The sequence below is a fragment of the Acomys russatus genome, chromosome 5 (assembly GCF_903995435.1).
Source record: "Acomys russatus chromosome 5, mAcoRus1.1, whole genome shotgun sequence".
Taxonomy (NCBI): Eukaryota; Metazoa; Chordata; class Mammalia; order Rodentia; family Muridae; genus Acomys; species Acomys russatus.
In genome coordinates, this window is record NC_067141.1 from 60689593 (window position 1) to 60707696 (window position 18104).

At 49.2% G+C, this 18104-nt stretch overlaps 1 protein-coding gene across 1 annotated transcript in view; it reads right to left on the bottom strand.

Moving 5' to 3' along the window:
- Window positions 1-755: 755 nt before the first annotated feature.
- Rrp12 (ribosomal RNA processing 12 homolog) overlaps window positions 756-18104 on the bottom strand; it is a 35136-nt gene continuing 17787 nt past the window's right edge. Inside the window, exons 15-34 of the mRNA XM_051146560.1 lie at window positions 17857-17978; window positions 16830-16894; window positions 16580-16742; window positions 15678-15832; window positions 15420-15487; window positions 14889-14982; window positions 13316-13474; window positions 13127-13207; window positions 12850-12955; window positions 12538-12645; window positions 11930-12087; window positions 10817-10908; window positions 10509-10673; window positions 10222-10391; window positions 9889-10014; window positions 7574-7623; window positions 5440-5506; window positions 4243-4310; window positions 3833-3915; window positions 756-886 (exon numbers count right to left, since the gene is read on the bottom strand). Of these exons, the coding sequence (XP_051002517.1) occupies window positions 781-886; window positions 3833-3915; window positions 4243-4310; window positions 5440-5506; window positions 7574-7623; window positions 9889-10014; window positions 10222-10391; window positions 10509-10673; window positions 10817-10908; window positions 11930-12087; window positions 12538-12645; window positions 12850-12955; window positions 13127-13207; window positions 13316-13474; window positions 14889-14982; window positions 15420-15487; window positions 15678-15832; window positions 16580-16742; window positions 16830-16894; window positions 17857-17978 (2206 nt within the window). The 3' untranslated portion in view covers window positions 756-780. The remainder of the gene's footprint in view (window positions 887-3832; window positions 3916-4242; window positions 4311-5439; window positions 5507-7573; window positions 7624-9888; window positions 10015-10221; window positions 10392-10508; window positions 10674-10816; window positions 10909-11929; window positions 12088-12537; window positions 12646-12849; window positions 12956-13126; window positions 13208-13315; window positions 13475-14888; window positions 14983-15419; window positions 15488-15677; window positions 15833-16579; window positions 16743-16829; window positions 16895-17856; window positions 17979-18104) is intronic.

Sequence of the window (18104 nt, forward strand, 5' to 3'; positions counted from 1 at the left end):
ATTTTTTCACTTATTGACTTATGTGGGAGGGCCCAACCTGGGCGACCCCTGGGCAGGTGGTCCTGGGAGTTTTAAGAAAAGCAAGTAAGCAGCATTTCTCTATGTTCTCTGCTTTGGTTCCCTCAGTGACTATTGGGAGTTAGGAAGGGCTCAGTGGCTCTGCTGGACCAATGATTAGAGGCTTGTGAACAGAGGCAGCTCAGATGCAGCTCTGAGAGCTGTTAGCTATTGCTTCCTGTTCCAGGTCCCCAGGGCTCAACACTACGATCCAGCAACCAGCCATGGAGTATTCATTGCCTTCTACCTCCTAATGCCACTTTCTGACTGCAGGGAGCCCTTCTGACACAGACTGACATCATGGGCTAGACAGGCTGCTGGGAGTTAGGAAAGGCTCAAGCCACTCAGGCCACTGTTCAGACGCCATTCTTTTCCCTGGAGGAGCAGAGATGAGACTCGTCTTCAGGGTTGATGCATGGTCATACATTTATTCTAGACCTGGTTCCAGCAGATCTTACACATGCAGACCATGGTCACTCTGCTACTATGGCCATGCATGGCAGAAAGATGACCTCATAATGCCTTCTCAGAGGTAGCAATGTCACATGGTTCTGCCCCTAGATGTTGACAATGTTTCTAAAGGACATTTGGAGCTTCCAAAGTCTTAGGCAAATGAGCCATTCCCTGTCCAGGTTTACAAGGCTCACACCTGCAGTTGGTGTTCAACAGCATGGGGTAGGGGCATGGAAAGGGGCCTTAGACAGCTCCAATCCCCCCAAGGATTCAGGGCCGACGTCGATCCTTTCTGCGGAGTTTGAGTCCCACCTGGGATCCTCGCTGGGCAGCTTTCACCAGACCTTTAAACTGTCCCTGTAGCTTCACCTTTTTCCTGCAGAAAGAAAGGAAGAACAAGTGGGATTATGGTTTTGAGAACAGGCAGCTCTCTCTCCATCTAGTGTTGATGTGTGGTGGTGTACGCCTGTGATTCCCACTCATGGAAGGTTGAGGTTGGCGAGTTCAATGATAGCCTCAGATCCTGCACAGGAAACAGCATCTCAACAGAAAACAAACAAAATCACCCAGAGACAGGGTGAAATAGGCAGACAGCGTATGTCCTGACGTGGCTAGTGCCCAAACCCCTGAAGAGAGCTTTCCCCCTCCTCCACTCTTCCTTTAATGAGCTTAGGTAACAGGTTAAGGCTCACTCTACCCAACCCCGCTTCCTGTTAAAGGCCCATCTGTACACACACTTCCCTGTGACTTGATTTGGAACATTTGCAAATACTCCTACACACCTCATAAGCTCCCGACACCTATACCAAAAAGCCTTAATCAATGGTCAAAGTAAAATAACAAAGTAACAAAAGAGTCAGAAAAGCAAATTATGTAAATTATTAAAGACAGTGACTATGTAGAATGCGTGTATTCTAGAATCTCTATGTGACCTAAGATCATGATTTATTTTATTTTAAGTAGAGAGAATGTAGACTTAAGTAAGAATGAGAAACTCTTAAGAGGGAGAAGGGCTCCAAGGGAGAAATATCGGATGTTTTTAGGTTTTTTAAATATATGTTTTTCAGATTTATTATTTTATGTGTTTGAGTGTTTTGTTCACATAGGTGTAAATATATACCACGTGTGTGTGGTGCCCACAGAAGCTAGAAGAAAGCATCAGATGCCCTGGAACTGGAGTTACAAATGGTTGTGAGCTGCTATGTGGGTGTTGGGAATCAAACCTAGGTCCTCTGCAAGAACATCAAGTGTTCCTAACCAATAAGCCAAATTTTCCATCCCCATGATTGAGCTTCAAAAGGAAGTTCAAGCAAGGCATAGTGGCTCACCTGTCACCCTAGCAACTGAAAGGCTAATTCAGGAAGATCAGAGTTCAGGGTCAGGGCCCTGTAGAGATGGCTCAAGGGTCAAAAGCACATACTCTTCTTACATATAACCCACGTTTCAATTCCCAACATCTACCTTCCGTGGCTCACAAGCCCAGTGAAGTCCAGCTCCAAGGTATCTGACACCTTCTTCTGGCTTTCCTAGGGAACTGCACTCGTGCTCATAATGCACACAAACACGTATAATTAAAAATTAGGCGTGGTGGCACACACCTTTAATCCCAGCTCTGGGGAGGCAGAGGCAGGTGGATCTCTGTGAGTTTGAGACCAGCCTGGTCTACAAAGTGGGTCTAGGACAGCCAAGGCTACACAGAAAAACCTTGTCTTGAAAAACCAAAAAAAAAAAAAAAAAATTTTTTTTTTTTTGGTTTTGTTTTTTTCCAAGACAGAATCTCACTGTGTAGCTCTGGCCATCCTAGAACTCACTCTGTAGATCAGGCTGGCCTTGAACTCATGGAGATCTGCGTGTCTCTGCCTCCCAAGCACTGAGATTAAAAGTGTGCAGCGTTACTGCCTGGCCAATAAATCTTACATGTAAAGAATAAAAATAGAGCTGGACAGTGGTGACCCAGAGCAGCACTGGGGAAGGAGAGGTAGGTGGACCTGTAGGTCATTCATAAGACAGTCAGGGTGTGAGAAGAGGAAGAAGGGGAGAGAGGAAAGGAGGGGGAGAGAGACTGTTTCAAAAGCTCCGATAAATAAATAAATAAATATAAAAAAAATAAAAATAAGGAGGTTGGCATGATGGCTCTGCAGGTTAAGGCACTTGCTGTCAACTTGACAACCTGAGTTTAATCCCTGGAACCCGGTGGTGGGAAGAAAGAACTGACTCACACAAGTTGTCTTTTACATACATACACAAAATAAGTGAATAGAAAAATAAAATGAGGGGGCTGAAGAGATGGCTCAGAGGTTAAGAGCACTGCCTGCTCTATCAAAGGTCCTGAGTTCAATTCCCAGCAGCAACATGATGGCTCACAACCACCTATAATGAGATTCTGGCACCCTCTTCTGGCATGCAGAATACTGTACAAATAATAAATAAATAAATCTTTTTAAAAAATGAAATAAAATGAAAACAGGGCTGGGTAGTATTTAGTGGGTAACATGCTTTTAAAAAAAAATATATATTTTTTTTTTTTTTTTTTTTTTTGGTTTTTCGAGACAGGGTTTCTCTGTGTAGCCTTGGCCATCCTGGACTCACTTTGTAGACCAGGCTGGCCTCGAACTCACAGCAATCCGCCTGCCTCTGCCTCCCGAGTGCTGGGATTATAGGCGTGCGCCACCATGCCCGGCAAAAAAATATTTATTTATTTATTTATTACATATACAGTGTTCTGCCTGCATGCACATCTGCACACCAGAAGAGGGCACCAGATCTCATGATAGATGGTTGAGCCACCATGTGGTTGCTGGGAATTAAACTCAGGACCTCTGGAAGACCAGACAGTGCTCTTAACCTCTGAGCTATCTCTCCAGCCCTTGGTGGGTAACATGCTTACTACACCCATTTAAAAAGCCCAGTGTAGCCAGGTGTGGTGGCGCACGCCTTTAATCCTAGCACTCGGGAGGCAGAGGCAGGTGGATCTCTGTGAGTTTGAGACCAACCTGGTCTACAATGAGAGTCCAGGACAGCCAAGGCTACACAGAGAAACCCTGTCTCAAAAAACCAAAATAAATAAATTTTTAAAAATTTGAAAAATTAAAATAAAAAGCCCAGTGTAATGGCATACATGTGCAGTCTCAGGGGATGCTGGGGACTTGCAGTTCACATATTCAGTGAGCTCCTAGTCCAGTGAGAGAACTGTTTCAACAAAAGATAAAGTGAAGTAGTGAAAAAGAGAACTGATTGTTGACTTTTAGCCTTCACATTCATACACACTCAACAAAAAATAACCGAAGAGACCTGGCCTGTGTGGAGCCACTTGTCGCCATACCTGCGGTTGAGCTTGGTTCTGTTGAGTGGGATGTAGGCATAGGGATCGAGTCGACCCTTCTTCTTCATGTCGCCCTTTGCTTTCTGCTCAGCCAGAGAAACAAAAAGCAAAGCCCAGAGTGAGAGTCAGCCAGAGTGTGGGGTCCCTTCCCTGGCCCTGACTTCAGCTGCCTCATGCTCCCTCTTCCCTTCCCTTTCTGCTTCTGATGGCATCAACGCGCTTCTCTGGCCCTCTGAGTACATCTGTCAAGGCCTCTAGCTTCAAACGCCTTCACCTAAGTGCCCCTTTTCTTTCCAGTCCTGCCTGGCTACAGAAAACACCTAGTAGGAGTGTGATGGGCACCGGTCTTCCTTGTCCCTTCATTATCCTCCTGGTACCAGGAGGCCCCACACCCTGTTCACAGGTCTCACCTTGGCCTTGTATTCAGCTCCAGGTGTAGCCTTCTTGGCCACCGGGCGATGGATGCCAGAGCCTCCAGCTACAGAGAAGCACAGAGATCACGAGTTAGGCAGAACCAGAGTGGCCCTGCTCTGGAAGGCAGGAAGTACCCTCTCAGAGGGCCTCTAGGGAGATGATGGACAAAAGACGAGAAACTTGGTTCCATACCCTGATGAGCAATGACCAAAGTCCTTCTTTGAAGAGACCCTGGCCATGACTCCTGGGAAGACATATGCTTGGCAATGACACAAATGACCTACATTCTCCAAAGTTACACTCCTGACTACTGCCTTTGAGAGGGCATTTTTCCACACCTGACCCTGTTCTCACTCTGGCACATAGACAACTATTTATCCCACCATGCAAGTGGGAACTAGAGCTCAACAAGGCAAGGAAATTTGCCTAGGGTCAGCTTGTCACTTCTGGCCTAGCCTTCAAAAGTCAGAGATGAAATCCTGAAATGACAACTCAGAGATAAGAAAGTAGAACTCAGAGAGGAGTGTGATGGAACAAGGTCACATAGCTAAGTAACAGCTGGACAAGTCATCCTGAGCCCAGACTTCCTTCCCCATAGACTACAATGGTCTTTATCCACACTATCATCTCAGTGAGGAGGAAGCCATGCTCTGAATGCAGAGGCAGAAGTCAAGCCATAGGTCCTGTAGCAGGGTTAGGATGCCATGGGGCCTGGAGGACATACTGCTACCAGAATCAGAGGCAGCCCCCAAAGCTCCCTACCTCCAGATGCATCATGAGCTTTAGGGCAGAAGTCCAAGGCAGAGCGCTTTGGTGCACCTCAGGAGGAAAGACACAGAGGAGCCACCCTGTTGCTTCCAATGCAGTGAGGAACTCTCTGACCAGGGTTCTAATCTTGTGGTATTCAAGAGACTCATCACTTTACAAGGGCTATTTACAAGCTCATGGAAGGATGGCTGGGTGGGGAGGGGCTGAACTAAGGAGCTTCCCAAAAGGCTGGACTTACCACATACAAACCTAACCCTTAGGCCACTATCTCCTTGTCCCCTAGGCTGGTCCTGAGTGTTATAGATCAGGCAATCTGTGGAGTTGTCAACTGAGTGCAACTTCATGGCTCTGCCTTCCTCTCTAATTCTCCAGCCTGATGCAGGTTAAGAGAGTCGTGTGTCCCATGAAGAGGAAGGACACCTTACCTTGGTATCGAGGAGGGACCTCCAGCTCATCCTCCTCATCCTCCCTCTGCCGCTTAAGCTTCTTTTTCTATAGAAAGAGGCAACAAGCAGGGAGTCAGTGAGCAAAGGGACATGACTATACCACAAATGAGGGCAGGAAGAGAGCAGTGGCCTGCCTTGATGACAAGGCCCTCTGCCAAGCTCTCATCCCCAGTTGCACAGGAAGCACAAACCCATGAAGAGAGAGTGATTATCTCACAGCACACAACAGGGTGGGGGGTGGGGAGGTGACCACAGGGTTCTTGCTACATTTTGACAACTTTACTTCCCCCTTCAGACCCCCAGAGCTATTGAAGGAAGCTGGAAACTTGACATCAGCCAGGCTCCTGCTTTCTTATAGTCAAGCCAGGCTCAACCTCTTTCCCTCATCAGTACCTGGGTAGGTGGGAGATCCTGGAGCATGTGCTAGTAAGTACTTACTACATGCCTTGTGCCAATGTAAGAGATACATGGGAAGGAAAGAGGACCTACCACAGGGGTGTTAGGGCTTAGGACTAGCAATCAAGAAAACACACTACACAGTGAGTAGGGGAGTGGGTGGGTCAGCAGGGTGACCTAGCTCCCAAGGTTGGCTCCTATTCTGTGGTCTGTGACACCAGCCTGGAAGCCCTGTGAGTCTGTAGGTGAACTGAGGGTCAGGGGTGACAGGTGTGTTCAGGCTGAACGTGTGTCCAGTAAAATGGATGCAGCCAGGTCCACTGGCTGTAGCACAGAACTGTGGGTATCTAGTGAGGACCAGAAATTGGAGACGTGGACTCAGGCTATACAACAGAGGATGATGGCTGAGCTTTATTCTAGTTCTGCTGGTGCATAGCCAAGGCTAGCCCATTTACTGGTCTTTCATCAAGGATATATTGGCTCCTAGTACCTCATGCTCCCAGAACCATGTACACAGAAGGACTCGGCCTTGGGGTGTTGGTGGGAGGAGCTGGCTGACTTGCCAGAGGCCAGCTACTGGGGTGGTCACCCCTCTAGGCCTCTTGCTACCAAAAGGGAAGATTATCTAATCTTGCCAGCTCTGAGCTGAGGGCCACCTATTGTACTTGCTAGCCAGGACTAAGAAGCAGCTGCCAAAAGATCACTGGGCACCCTATAAAGCTTCCAGAAATCCAGAGAGGCCTCAACCAGAATAATTTCCAGGGAAAATGAACAATGGTCATAAAGAACAGCTAGGACAGCCAGGCATGGTGGAACATGCCTTTAACCCCAGCACTCAAGGAGGCAGAGGCAGGCGGATTGATGCGAGTTTGTCTTGAAAAACCAAAACCAAACAAATAAAAAACTAGCTACGACTCACTAAGCACCACCAAGCACCAGGCTCTCCACACACCAAGGACTCTACACAGAACCCTGGGCTGGAGCCAGGGAGCCTGGGTACAGTGACAGACACCTTCACACTTTCTCCCTACTGCAGCATGGAAAATGAGATTGGCTTGTGGATGAAGACGGGCCTAGGAAGAGTAGAAGCCAGGCCAGGGAAAGAGCCTTAGTAAGCAGAGCTGGGCTACACTGGAATGGTGTCTGGAGGTGTGCAACAGAGGCCATGCATGACTGACTGCCCTGGGCATCCTTGAGAGGCTTCTTGCTCCTCATTCTCCTCACTCCATATGACTTTCCTCCATGACTTTCACTCAGTTCTCCAAACAGCACCCGCACTCTGATACATTTTCTTTTTAAATTTGTTTTGCCTGCATGTATGTGTGTGCTCCACATGTGTGCCTGGTGCCCATGGAAGCAAGAAAAGGGTGTTGGAGTCCCTGGCACTGGAGATAGGGATAGTTGTAGGCCAACATGTCGGGGCTGGGAACCGAATCCAGGTCATCTGCAAGATCGAGAAGTGTTCTGAACCACTGAGTCACCTCTCTAGCCCTCAGATACATGCTTAACAATAAATTAGCTCCTGGGGCCTGGTTTGCCAGAAGGCAACATGGGAAAGTGTATTATATGCCAGTTCTAAGCTGATTCACTTTGCATGCCCATCCACACTGTCCCAGTAATCTTGAACATTGAGGGAGTAGGGCAGATGCGTGTTTGTGTGTATACAGGGGTTGGGGTATGGGAGCTGTGGGCCAGGATGAGGCCACAGGTTACTCACAGTTGTGACACCGACATCTTCCATCAGGTCAGTCATCTCTTCATCTTCCCCTGGAGTCGGAAGGAAGACAAGCTCATGAGCACCTGGGCATCCTTAACCAGCTGTGCAAGAAGGCATATCAACTCCAGAAAACTGCCCTCTCCAGACCTGTGTCCTCTTTCTGTGGGAAATCAGACTGCTTCCCTTCCTTCACTTCCAGACCATTTGGCCCCTTTAAGGTGTGAGTGACTCAAGGAAAGCCCCAAGTCTCCTGCGAGTCAGCCCCCCATTACATGCCCCCACTTAGCAAAAGGACAATTTTACTCTGCTACCCAAAAAGCTTTCTTGCTCACTCTGTGTTCTGGTACCATGTGGGGATAACAGAACAAGTATGAATCTGACCGTCTGGAGGGAAGAGAATGCAGCAAAGCAACAGCCAGAAGGCAATAAAGACAGCATGAGCAGGGCTGGGAGTGATGCTCAGTAGAGCACTGGCCGAGCACGTACCAAGTGCTGAGTTCAGCTCTGCAGGAAAATAAACCAGTCCATGATTAAAGATGGACAAAAGAAAGACAACTGGTTCATGAGAGTTCTGTGGGGAATGAGGCCTAGTGGCTAAGGGACCCTAGAGAGGACACCGAGGACCAATGTGGGATCCTAAAGAGTAGAGGAACTCCTAGCCACAGAAATGTTGGGCACTAAGTCCATAGGAGCCTGTAGAGTACAAAGGGTAGGAAGGGAGCAGAGAAGAGACAGCCAAAGGAATAGCACGAGCCACCTTTATATCAAGCATAGAAGGGAGCCACACATACCAGTAGCTGGCAAGTGAGGGGCAGAGGAGCTGTGTGAGTGAGTCAGGAAAGCAGGTGATCAAAGGCCCAGAGCCAAGCAGTGAGAGCCAAAGAAAGCCAGAGGGCAGATACTTGCCCCACAGTACCAGGGATGGAATCCAGCACTTTGCATACTAGACACGTGCTCTGTTAATGAGTGGAGCATTCAGTTTGGGAATGCTAACGCCTTTTAAAAGACACTGGTGTCCTATAGTTCACTGAATGTGTGTGAAGAGGGACCTGGAGAGACTAAATGTGTTAAGAGGTCCTGCTGAAGGCCAGGCGTGGTGGCCCATGCCTTTAATCCCAGCACTCAGGAGGCAGAGGCAGGCAGATCACTGTGAGTTTGAGGCTAGCTTGGTCTACAAAAGCAAGTACAGGACAGCCAAGGCTACACAGAGAAACCCTGCCTCGAAAAACAAAAAACAAAACAAAAAACACACACAAAAAAGAGGTCCTGCTGAGGACACAATTGTACAACACACGTGTAGGGAGGTTAGAAGTGTCTGACAGAGCTGGGCGGTGGTGGCGCACGCCTTTAATCCCAGCACTCGGGAGGCAGAGGCAGACGGATCGCTGTGAGTTCGAGGCCAGCCTGGTCTACAAAGTGAGTCCAGGACAGTCAAGGCTACACAGAGAGACCCTGTCTCGAAAAACCAAAAAAAAAAAAAAAAAAAAAAGTGTCTGACAGGCTGGCTCTTCCTAACCTCCAAATCAGCTTCAGGCCTCAGCCAGTTTCCTTTAAAAAGCAAACCGAACCAAACAACAAAAAAGGAATAAGGAAAAAGAAGCTGAAGAGACAATCACACCACGCACAGTGAGGGGAGTTTCCCCTAAGCTCTGTTTAAATTGCATGTATGTATACTCCATTTTTTAAAAAATGGGGGTGGGGGAGAGGGAGAGAGACGGAGGCTGGAGAGATGGCTCAGAGGTTAAGAGCACAGGCTACTCTTTTAAAGATCCTGAGTTCAATTTCCAGCAACCAAATGGTAGCTCACAACCATTTATGAGATCTGGTACCCTCTTCTGGTGTGCAGGCATACATGCAGGTGGAACATTATATACATAATAAATAAATAAATAAATAATAAAAAGAAAAGTCAAAGGTAGCTGGGCAGCGGTGGCACATTCACTTCATCCCAGCACTCAGGAAGTAGAAGGAGGAGGATCTCTGTGAGTTCGAGGCCAGCCTGCTCTAAAGCAAGTTTCAGGGCAGCTAGGGCTATACAAAGAAACCCTGTCTCAAAATCAAACAACAAAAACGTCATAGGTAAATTAATAAAAGTATAGATAATAAATGAGATAAAAAATGTTTAGCCTGGTCAGGGAAAATCTGAGGAGTTAGAATGCTCAGGAGTGGCCTTAGGTTCTCAGCTGTTTCCTATGCTCCCTCAATAAATGGTTATGTATGAAAAGGCCAAGAGCCCTCAAGTGAGTAAATGAGTATCCAGCCAGCAGAGCCCAGGCCGAGCTGCCAGAGCAACTTTCTCTGTGGGAGACCGCTACCTTTAGTGCCATCTTCTTCCTCCACCTTGTCTCCATCTTCCTCTTCCCGTATGATCAGCCGGCCATCAGCGCTCACCTTGAAGCCATGGTCCTTCTTCTTGCCCCGCCCGGGCCCAGGCTGGGTGGCTAGTGAAGTAGGTTGGCATGAGGTGATCACAGGTCAGTCCTAACCAGCTCATCCTTTTCTTCCTTCAGAGTCCCCCCACCACAGCAAAGCTCCCAACCGGGAGCTCATTAGCCACTGCCCACAGGCCATCCACAGAAGCCAACCCCTGCCTAACACCCATGAACCCAGCAACAAGCCAAGTCTATTCTGGGCCCCTTGTTGCTCACCAAGGACTCGCTGAGCCACCTTGGGATCCAGGAAGTTGAGGGGTTCATCCCCACCACCCTCCTTCAGCCATGCCCGGCTCTTCTGTCGTGTAAGCTTCCGCTGCTCCTTGCCCTGGCCTCTTTCTTCTTCCTCATCTTCATCCTCGGAGTCAGCCAAGATTTCCTCAATGCTAAATTAGAGAAGTCTATGGTCAAAGCACTCCTGGGAGAAGTGGGTCCTAAGGCACTGCCAGGACAGGTTTTGGTTGAGGGTGGACTAGGGCCTCAGGGCTATGCTGTGGCCTTACCTGTCACCTTTGCTCTGGACAGGCTCCTCTTCCTCCTCCTCCTCTTCTTCCTCCTCAGCAGCCTGGCTCAGGGCACGATGCTTCTTGGCTCGTGTCTCAGCTTTCCGGATGTTGATCAGGACTTTGTGATATTCTGCAGGTAGCAGACCCTTCACCAGCTCATATCTGAGCGGGGCAGAGACGGGCTGTCAAGAAGTACTTGCCAAGGATCCCTCCTCAGGGCACAAGCTGTGCAGGAACCAGGAACCAGGCCCCTGAAGAGACTAAGAATTCCATACCCCAACCCTGCCCCATTCAAGCACACAGACCCAAACTTGCGGATGAACTTGGTGAACAGGTTCCGAAGCTTCATGCGGAAGTGCCGTCGCATGTCATCTGACAGCTTCCCAATGGCTTCCATCTGGCAGGCAGAGCACTGGGTATCAGGCAGAGCAAGGGCACCTTCTGCCCTGTCCACTTTTCCTTGCTGTTCAGACCAATGTACAGCACAGCTAGGTCTAGCTGAGAGGGGAGGTATCAGCGGCCCTGTTCTCAGGCCACCCCTTCCTTGGTTCAACTATGCTTCCTTAACCTGGAACCCCACCTTTCCTCTATGCCCTCCTTCATAACACAGCGGTAACCATACTTGTGAGGTGACAATACTCTCCTATGTTCTTCCAATGGTTCTTTACAACAATTTGATGGGACAGATACCAATACCAAGGGACAGGCTACCACCGGTTAGACACATGCTTACCTGATTGCCAAGTGGCCATAAAGGTCCCACCCAATCCACTCACTCTACTTTGCCAGACCCTACACAGCATCCTCAAGTCTCTCTCATGCTTACTTCCTATCGTGCAGTCATGCTCATCCTGCCACACATTGGTAGCAGACCTTACTTCAGCAAGGGTGGTTGCCAGTGGGGACAGGGAACCAGGTCCTTCTATGCCCTGGCAGGTGACGGAAAGTAGAACCCTACAGAGGGCTAGGCCAGTCTGAGTCCTGAGACTAGACCTTGAAAATAAGTATCTGGCTCAGTTTCTCTATCTGTACAATGGGAGGAGCTCTGTCTTTGGTCTTTCTTCTGTGGAGGGGAGCCAGGGTAATATGAGACACTATGGGAGTTGTACCGTTTCTGCCAGCACTTTCCTAAAAGCTCCTCTTAGGACTCTTGGTTTTTTTGTTTTGTTTTTTTCGAGACAGGGGCTCTCTGTATAGCCTTGGCTGTCCTGGACTTGCTTTGTAGACCAAGCTGGCCTCGAACTCACAGCGATCCACCTGCCTCTGCCTTCCCGAGTGCTGGGATTAAAGGTGTGCGCCACTATGCTCGGCTCTCTTAGGACTCTTAAACGTCCTCTTGCCACTCAAAGCAAGCAGATAATGAAAAAATTCTAAACCAATTTGACCAGAGTCCCATGGGGTCCGCACTGGAGCCTCACCACTAGCTGCACATGCTTGGCAAGGTGCACCATGTCCATGACCACCACTGCCACCTTGATGAAGCCCAGCGCAGATTTGACCACGTCACGGGTGCGGGAGGCCAGCAGCAGACACACATTCTCCAGGAGCTGTTCCACTGTGCTTGTTCCCATCAGCCCTGTGCACAGGAGCCACTGTCACATACCAGAACCACCACTCAAACCCAAGACCCACCCATGGGACAGATGTTAGCAGGGCTTTTCTGTGGATCTCGCATAGTTTGAATCACTACCAATGGAGTGTCCCAGTCTTCCATCTTAGGAGATTAAAAGAGGTTCTAAGAGGTTAGTAAAGTTGCTCAAAGTTTCATGTGGTTGGAGAGGAAGGACCAGAACTAAGATGCAGGGTCCCTTCATCTACCAATCTGAATGGCTCAGGACATTGGGGTCACAGAGCTGTTGGCTGGTCAAGTGTAAGGAAGGAAGCAGAACTTTATGGCAAGCAGAGGGCTGGGTTCTGGGTCTCTTTGCTGCCTCCTGATACTTTCCCCCATTCTGGGGACACCCTGTCCAGACCCCAGGGCACTCTTTACCATGAAGGCACTGTAGGCCTTCAGGCAAACACTTACCTTTGAACTCAAACAACAGGTGGGTCAGAGCCAAGATGCTGCAGCTGACTGTGGTAACTGCACCCAGTAGGCCAGGATAGATCAGGACAAGGTATCGCTGCAGAGCCTCTAAAGGCAGAGAGTGGGACAGTCACTCAACGACAGGGTGCCCAGGGATGGCCACTAAAGGCCTATAGCAGCAGTTCACTCAGAGCCACAGCCAGAACTGGATAAGGAGTTCCTTCCACCTGTTCCCTAAGACCAGTGGCTTTACGAGTCTTCTCCCAGCTTGATGGCAGGATGCCCAGCCCAGCTTGCATCCTACATTCTCACCTTCTTGGCTGGAGCCAAATCGTAGGAAAGCACGGCCCATCTCCACCAGCAGGGTGAATGCATTCTTCCTTGCACCCACTGACACCTCCTTGGTGCACAGGATCACCTGGCCAAACAGCCTTGTTAGCACATGCTACCCAACGTGGCAGCCTGGGTGACCTACATAGGCCTAGGCAGTGAATGGAGCATACCTCAGCACTGTTAGTTACAGACCCACTTGGAAACTACACTAATCAATACACAAAATACACACGCATCCCTCCTCTCATCCCCTTACCTCTGGGATGAGGGCAGCAATGAACTCCTCATGCTCAGCTGACAACTTTTTAACAATATGTATGAGGCACTTCAAACGAGGCTGTGGGCACAAGAGCAAAGTTGGGATCCTTCAGTGTCCTTCCAATCCCTAGGCATGCCTGTTGACACCCTTCCTCCCATGCAGAACACGCAGCCCTGGGGCCCTCACCCTTTTAGCAGGTGAGGATGTGCTCCGCAGGGAGTCCAGCAGAGTCTTCTTCAGATCCTCCAAGTGGCTCTGCACAAAGCGGTCCGCAGGGCCCTGGGAGCTGGCACACACCTCCTCCAGCACTCGGTAGGCCTTCTTCTGTATCCCATGGACCTTGCTCTGAGAGGGGCAAGTAAGGTACAGGGATAATAAGGAAGGGGCCTGGGTTCCACTCCATCCTGTGACATTCCCCATGCATCCCTAGAGCGGATTCAGAGAGAAGCTGGTGTGGAAACAGTAATGGGGACAAAGCCAGCTGGTTTTCCAAACTGGTCTTTTCACCACCACTAAATAACAGATAGTGGTGTTGAGGCAACGGCTCAGTGTTTCAAAGTACTCGTTCTTTCAAAGGAGTCAGTTCAATTCCTAGCAATCACATGGCAGCTCACAACTGTCTGTAACTCCAGTTTCAGATTACAACTTTTAGGTGATCTGCTGCCCTCTTCTGATCTATATGACACTGGGCATACAATTCAGACAAAATATACACATAAATAAATCTAAAAAAAAAAAAAAAATCAATAAATAAGATACTCAAGCCTAGGCTGTTGGCATCAGAATATGCCAGGGTGATGCACCTGGTACTGTCTGACTAGAGCACTCTCCTCTGCCACACTGACTCCCTTGTAGCTCTGAAGGAGTCTCTCAGCTCTCTCCCAGCTCATCCCAGCCTGTCTTGGACATCTGTGTCCACCTGCACATCCTTCCTCAAAGCAAATTCCTCCTCTATATAACTGGGTAGCAGGAGAACTGGTGCTCAGGAAGGGCTTGTGGGCTGAGCTCTGCACGGCCATAAGCCACAGCCTGAGTGTTTCAGACAGGGCCAGCAAGCATGAACAAAGGCATAGGCAGGCTGCTCTTTACAAGACCATGGGGATAAAGGTGTGACTCATAGATGCATACCTAGCATCTATGAGAACCTGGGTCCATCCAGGAGAGGGGGGGGGGAGAATATCAAAACCAGCAAAATGGCTCAGCTGGTAAATGCTCTCGTTACCTGACAGTGTGAGCCTGACAACCTGAGTTTGACCTCTGGAACCCACATAAGGTGGAAGGAGAGACCCAATTCTACAAAATTGTCCTCAGACATCCACCTACCCTCATCATTACATATAATTAATAAATAAATTAGTTTTCAAAAATATAAAAAATAAAGGAATTATCTAGGACTCTCAATAACAGCCTAATAAAGGCTAGGTGTGGAGATGTACTCCTGTAACACACCACTTGGGAGGTAGAGGCGGAGGATGAGGAGTTCTAGGCCAGCTTCCAATATATAGCAAGGTCAAGGCCTGTTTGAGACACATGGGTTTCTGTCTCAAAACACAAACAGTCCGATGAGACTGGGAGGGCTGAGGGCTCGGGCAGGCCTAGAATGACAGCCAGAAAGGAGCATGGCCTTTGTTCACAAGACACACCTTGGCAGGCAGGCTAGAGCACTGCTGGGAAGGACAGGACACAAAGGAAAGCCACTGTGGGAGCAGCTGGGACACGATCTGGGCAAGTAACAGGGATGAAGACAAGGAGAACTCACCTCAAGGTAGGGCCGGATAGTAGAGTACAGCTTACTGATGGCAGCCTCGTCCGAGTGAGGAGCCAGAGCCACAACCAGGTCCAGGACAGACAATCTGCCAGAGTGAGCAACAGGAAGGGGCTTAGAGCACTGGCGCAGAGCAGAAGCCGTTTCCACTCAGAGTCGGGACAATGGCAGGCACGGCGGTGCTGTGCTCCTGGAGTATTATGGAGTACGAGGCAGCGCTCCAGGTGCTTCATACAGCTCCTTCTCTGCCCTCAGGGAGCCACGTGGCAGGTACTATTACCACACCCATTTTACAGATGAGGCATCAGAGACAGAGTAAATAACTTGTCCAAAGCCGCATGAGCTAGGAAGTGGTGGAGCTGGGATTTGAACCCAAGACATTCATCTCTAGGACCCTCTTTCCACCCTTCTGTAATAAAGAAGCTGGGGACACTTGATATCTCAAGACTTACAGAGTAAATCCTAGGACCTGTGCTGGGTTCCCCTGTCTAGGAAGCTTAAATGAGGAAGCCCTGAGCACTTTACCTGGTGAAGTCAGAGCTGGCAGGATCGAGCACCTTCTCGGTGGCTTTTTCGAGGAAGCCATTCACCAACTGACAGCCCCCGGTGGAGAGAGAAACAAAGTGACTATTGGCAGCAGGTTTCCAAGTTAGTCCCCATGGCTTAGGAGCCCCCAGCCCCACCATAACTGCTGTGTAAAGTCCCCCCATTCTCCAGGGCCTGGAGGTGGAGCCTGACCTTCCTAAGCCCCAGCAGCACCACCCCCACCCCACCAGCACTCACCTGAGACTCAGTTATGGTGAGGTAAGTTTTGATGGTTTCCAGCACAGCTCGGCGAGGGGCTGCTGCCTCTCCAGCTGCAACAGGCTGTCCATACAGGTTGAAGAGAATTGGCAGGAAGTTCTTGGCAAAGCGGCTCACTTCGGCACGGTCAGCCTCTGGCAAGAGGACCCAAGTTTTCATTGAGGGGACAGAGCTAACAATAACTCAATGGTCACTGGGTGGCAGGCCAGTGTGTTGCAGGACATTTGATCCCACTTGGTCCCTGAGATTGTGAGCTGTAAAAATCCATCTTTTGCTTGGGCAGTTGGGCCCTAACACACACCTTTAGTCCAAGAGCTATGTGTACAAGGATTTGATGAAGTTAGCTCTAGGTCAAGAGGTAGAGAAAGAAACAAGCTGATGGGGATTAAAGAGTAGGAGGGGCTTTAAGAAGAGAAAGAGCTCTTGGGCCTTTAGCTTTTAGCTCTTCAGCTCCTTAGCTCTTTGGCTTTTGGGCCTTTTCCATCGGGACATGAGCTGAGTAGGAGGGTCAACTGGTTACTTTCTCTACATCTGGTTCCTGAATCTTTATTGGTAAAATAGAATGTTTGAGATTTTTCAAGTAAAACAACAGCAGTGTCATCCTTTTAGAAGATTCTGTGGCAGAACTAAAAAGCCAGAAGAGTGGACCTTCTGCCAGGAGAGGCTGAGGCCAGGGCACAAAGTAGAAGCAGCCTTCATGTTCAGATACCGACTGCACAATCGACAGCAGCTGCCAGCACACTCGGAGAGGTATGAGGTCAGGGCTTATGTTAGCCTTCTGGAGCCAGCAGCAGCAGCAGTGATAGCAGTGCAGATGGCTGCCAGCAGTGTCAGGTACACAGGCCAGTGCCTCAGACCATCTCACTAGCTCCCACACATACCTGCTTCACAGCCCTTGGTGATGAGGGTGCGTAGGGCCTGGCACACAGTGACCCTCAGGTCAGGACGCTCATTAATGGCTGTGCCCAATGTCCGTGCCAGGCCTTTGAAGGAGGCAGCCACATCTGTGGGTCTTGTGCAGAACCCAGGCAGAAGGGTCCAGATCTGGAAGGGAGGAATTTAGGTAGAGTGTCACCAGTGACTTGTGCCCCTGCATGCTCCTTCCCTCTCCCTCCCCGAGCTGGCCCTCACCTGCCACTGCAGGGTGTCATAAATCTTCGACTCCACTGTGCTGCCTGCCTGAGCCAGTTCCATTGCTGGAGGGTGTGACAAAGACATGGTGTGACCCCAGAAATCCTCTTGGCCAATTGGCCTCAATTTACCAAAACCCAAACCCCTACAATAAGGGTACAAATATAGGTAATACCCCCCATATATTAACTATTACTATTAACATTTATTGTCCTAATAATTAAAACAAATCTATGGATCTGGACATGAGAGTTGACAACTGACCCCAGCACTCAGGAGGATCAGGAATTCAAGGTCATCCTCAATTACTTATCAAATTCAAAATTACATGAGACCCTGTTTCAAAAAACCCAAACCAACATCTCCACTGCTTACAGGCATGTGAATGAGTCCCCATTTTAGTTACTTTTAATAATTACAAGACTTTTTGTTTTGTTTTTTGAGACAGGATTTCTCTGTGTAACCTGGCTGTCCTGGATTCCCTTGCCTTGAACTCAGAGATCTGCCTGCCAATGCCTCCCAAGTGCTGGGATTAAAGGTGTGCACCACCAGGCCCCAGCCTTTTCTTTTTTTAAAGTCTACTTAAAGGGCTACCATGATAAAGAAGAACCAAACTCTCTCTCTCTCTCTCTTTCTTTCTTTCTTAAAGACTTATTTATTTACTATGTACACAGTGTTTTGTCTGACATGTACACCAGAAGAGGGGACGAGACCTCATTATAAGATGGTTGTGAACCACCATGTGGTTGCTGGGAGTTGAACTCAGGACCTTTGGAAGAGCAGGCAGTGCTCTTAACCTCTGAGCCATCTCTCCAGCCTGCAACTCTTTCTTTTGATTTAGGAAGAAAAAACAAGACACAGGTTGTGGGGGCTCCTTAGGGAGTACCCTTGCTGGCCAGGTCCCAACTTCTCAGACAAATGATGCCAAAAATGTATGCTAGACACAGTCCTTTCTGCGTCTTCCAGCTGGGACTCAGAGATATGGGGAGGAGGGGACTGAGGCTGTATACAGCCAAGGGATCCACACCTTTGCTCTTAAGAGTGGTGGCCAGGGGCAAAAAGTACATGGTGAAGAAGCCAAGTCGTGTTTCCCGAACATGATCCCGAATGACAGGCAACAGCCAGCTCCGTGGGAAATCCAGGGTCTCCCTGTGGGGAAGAAGGACTCGGTGTGAGAAGAGGTGCCAGGCTGAAGGTCCCTCTGCAGAGACAGTTTAGTGGACACCCTTCCTAGAAGAGAAGTAGCCGCTCGAGGCTCCCAGGCTCCTAAAGACC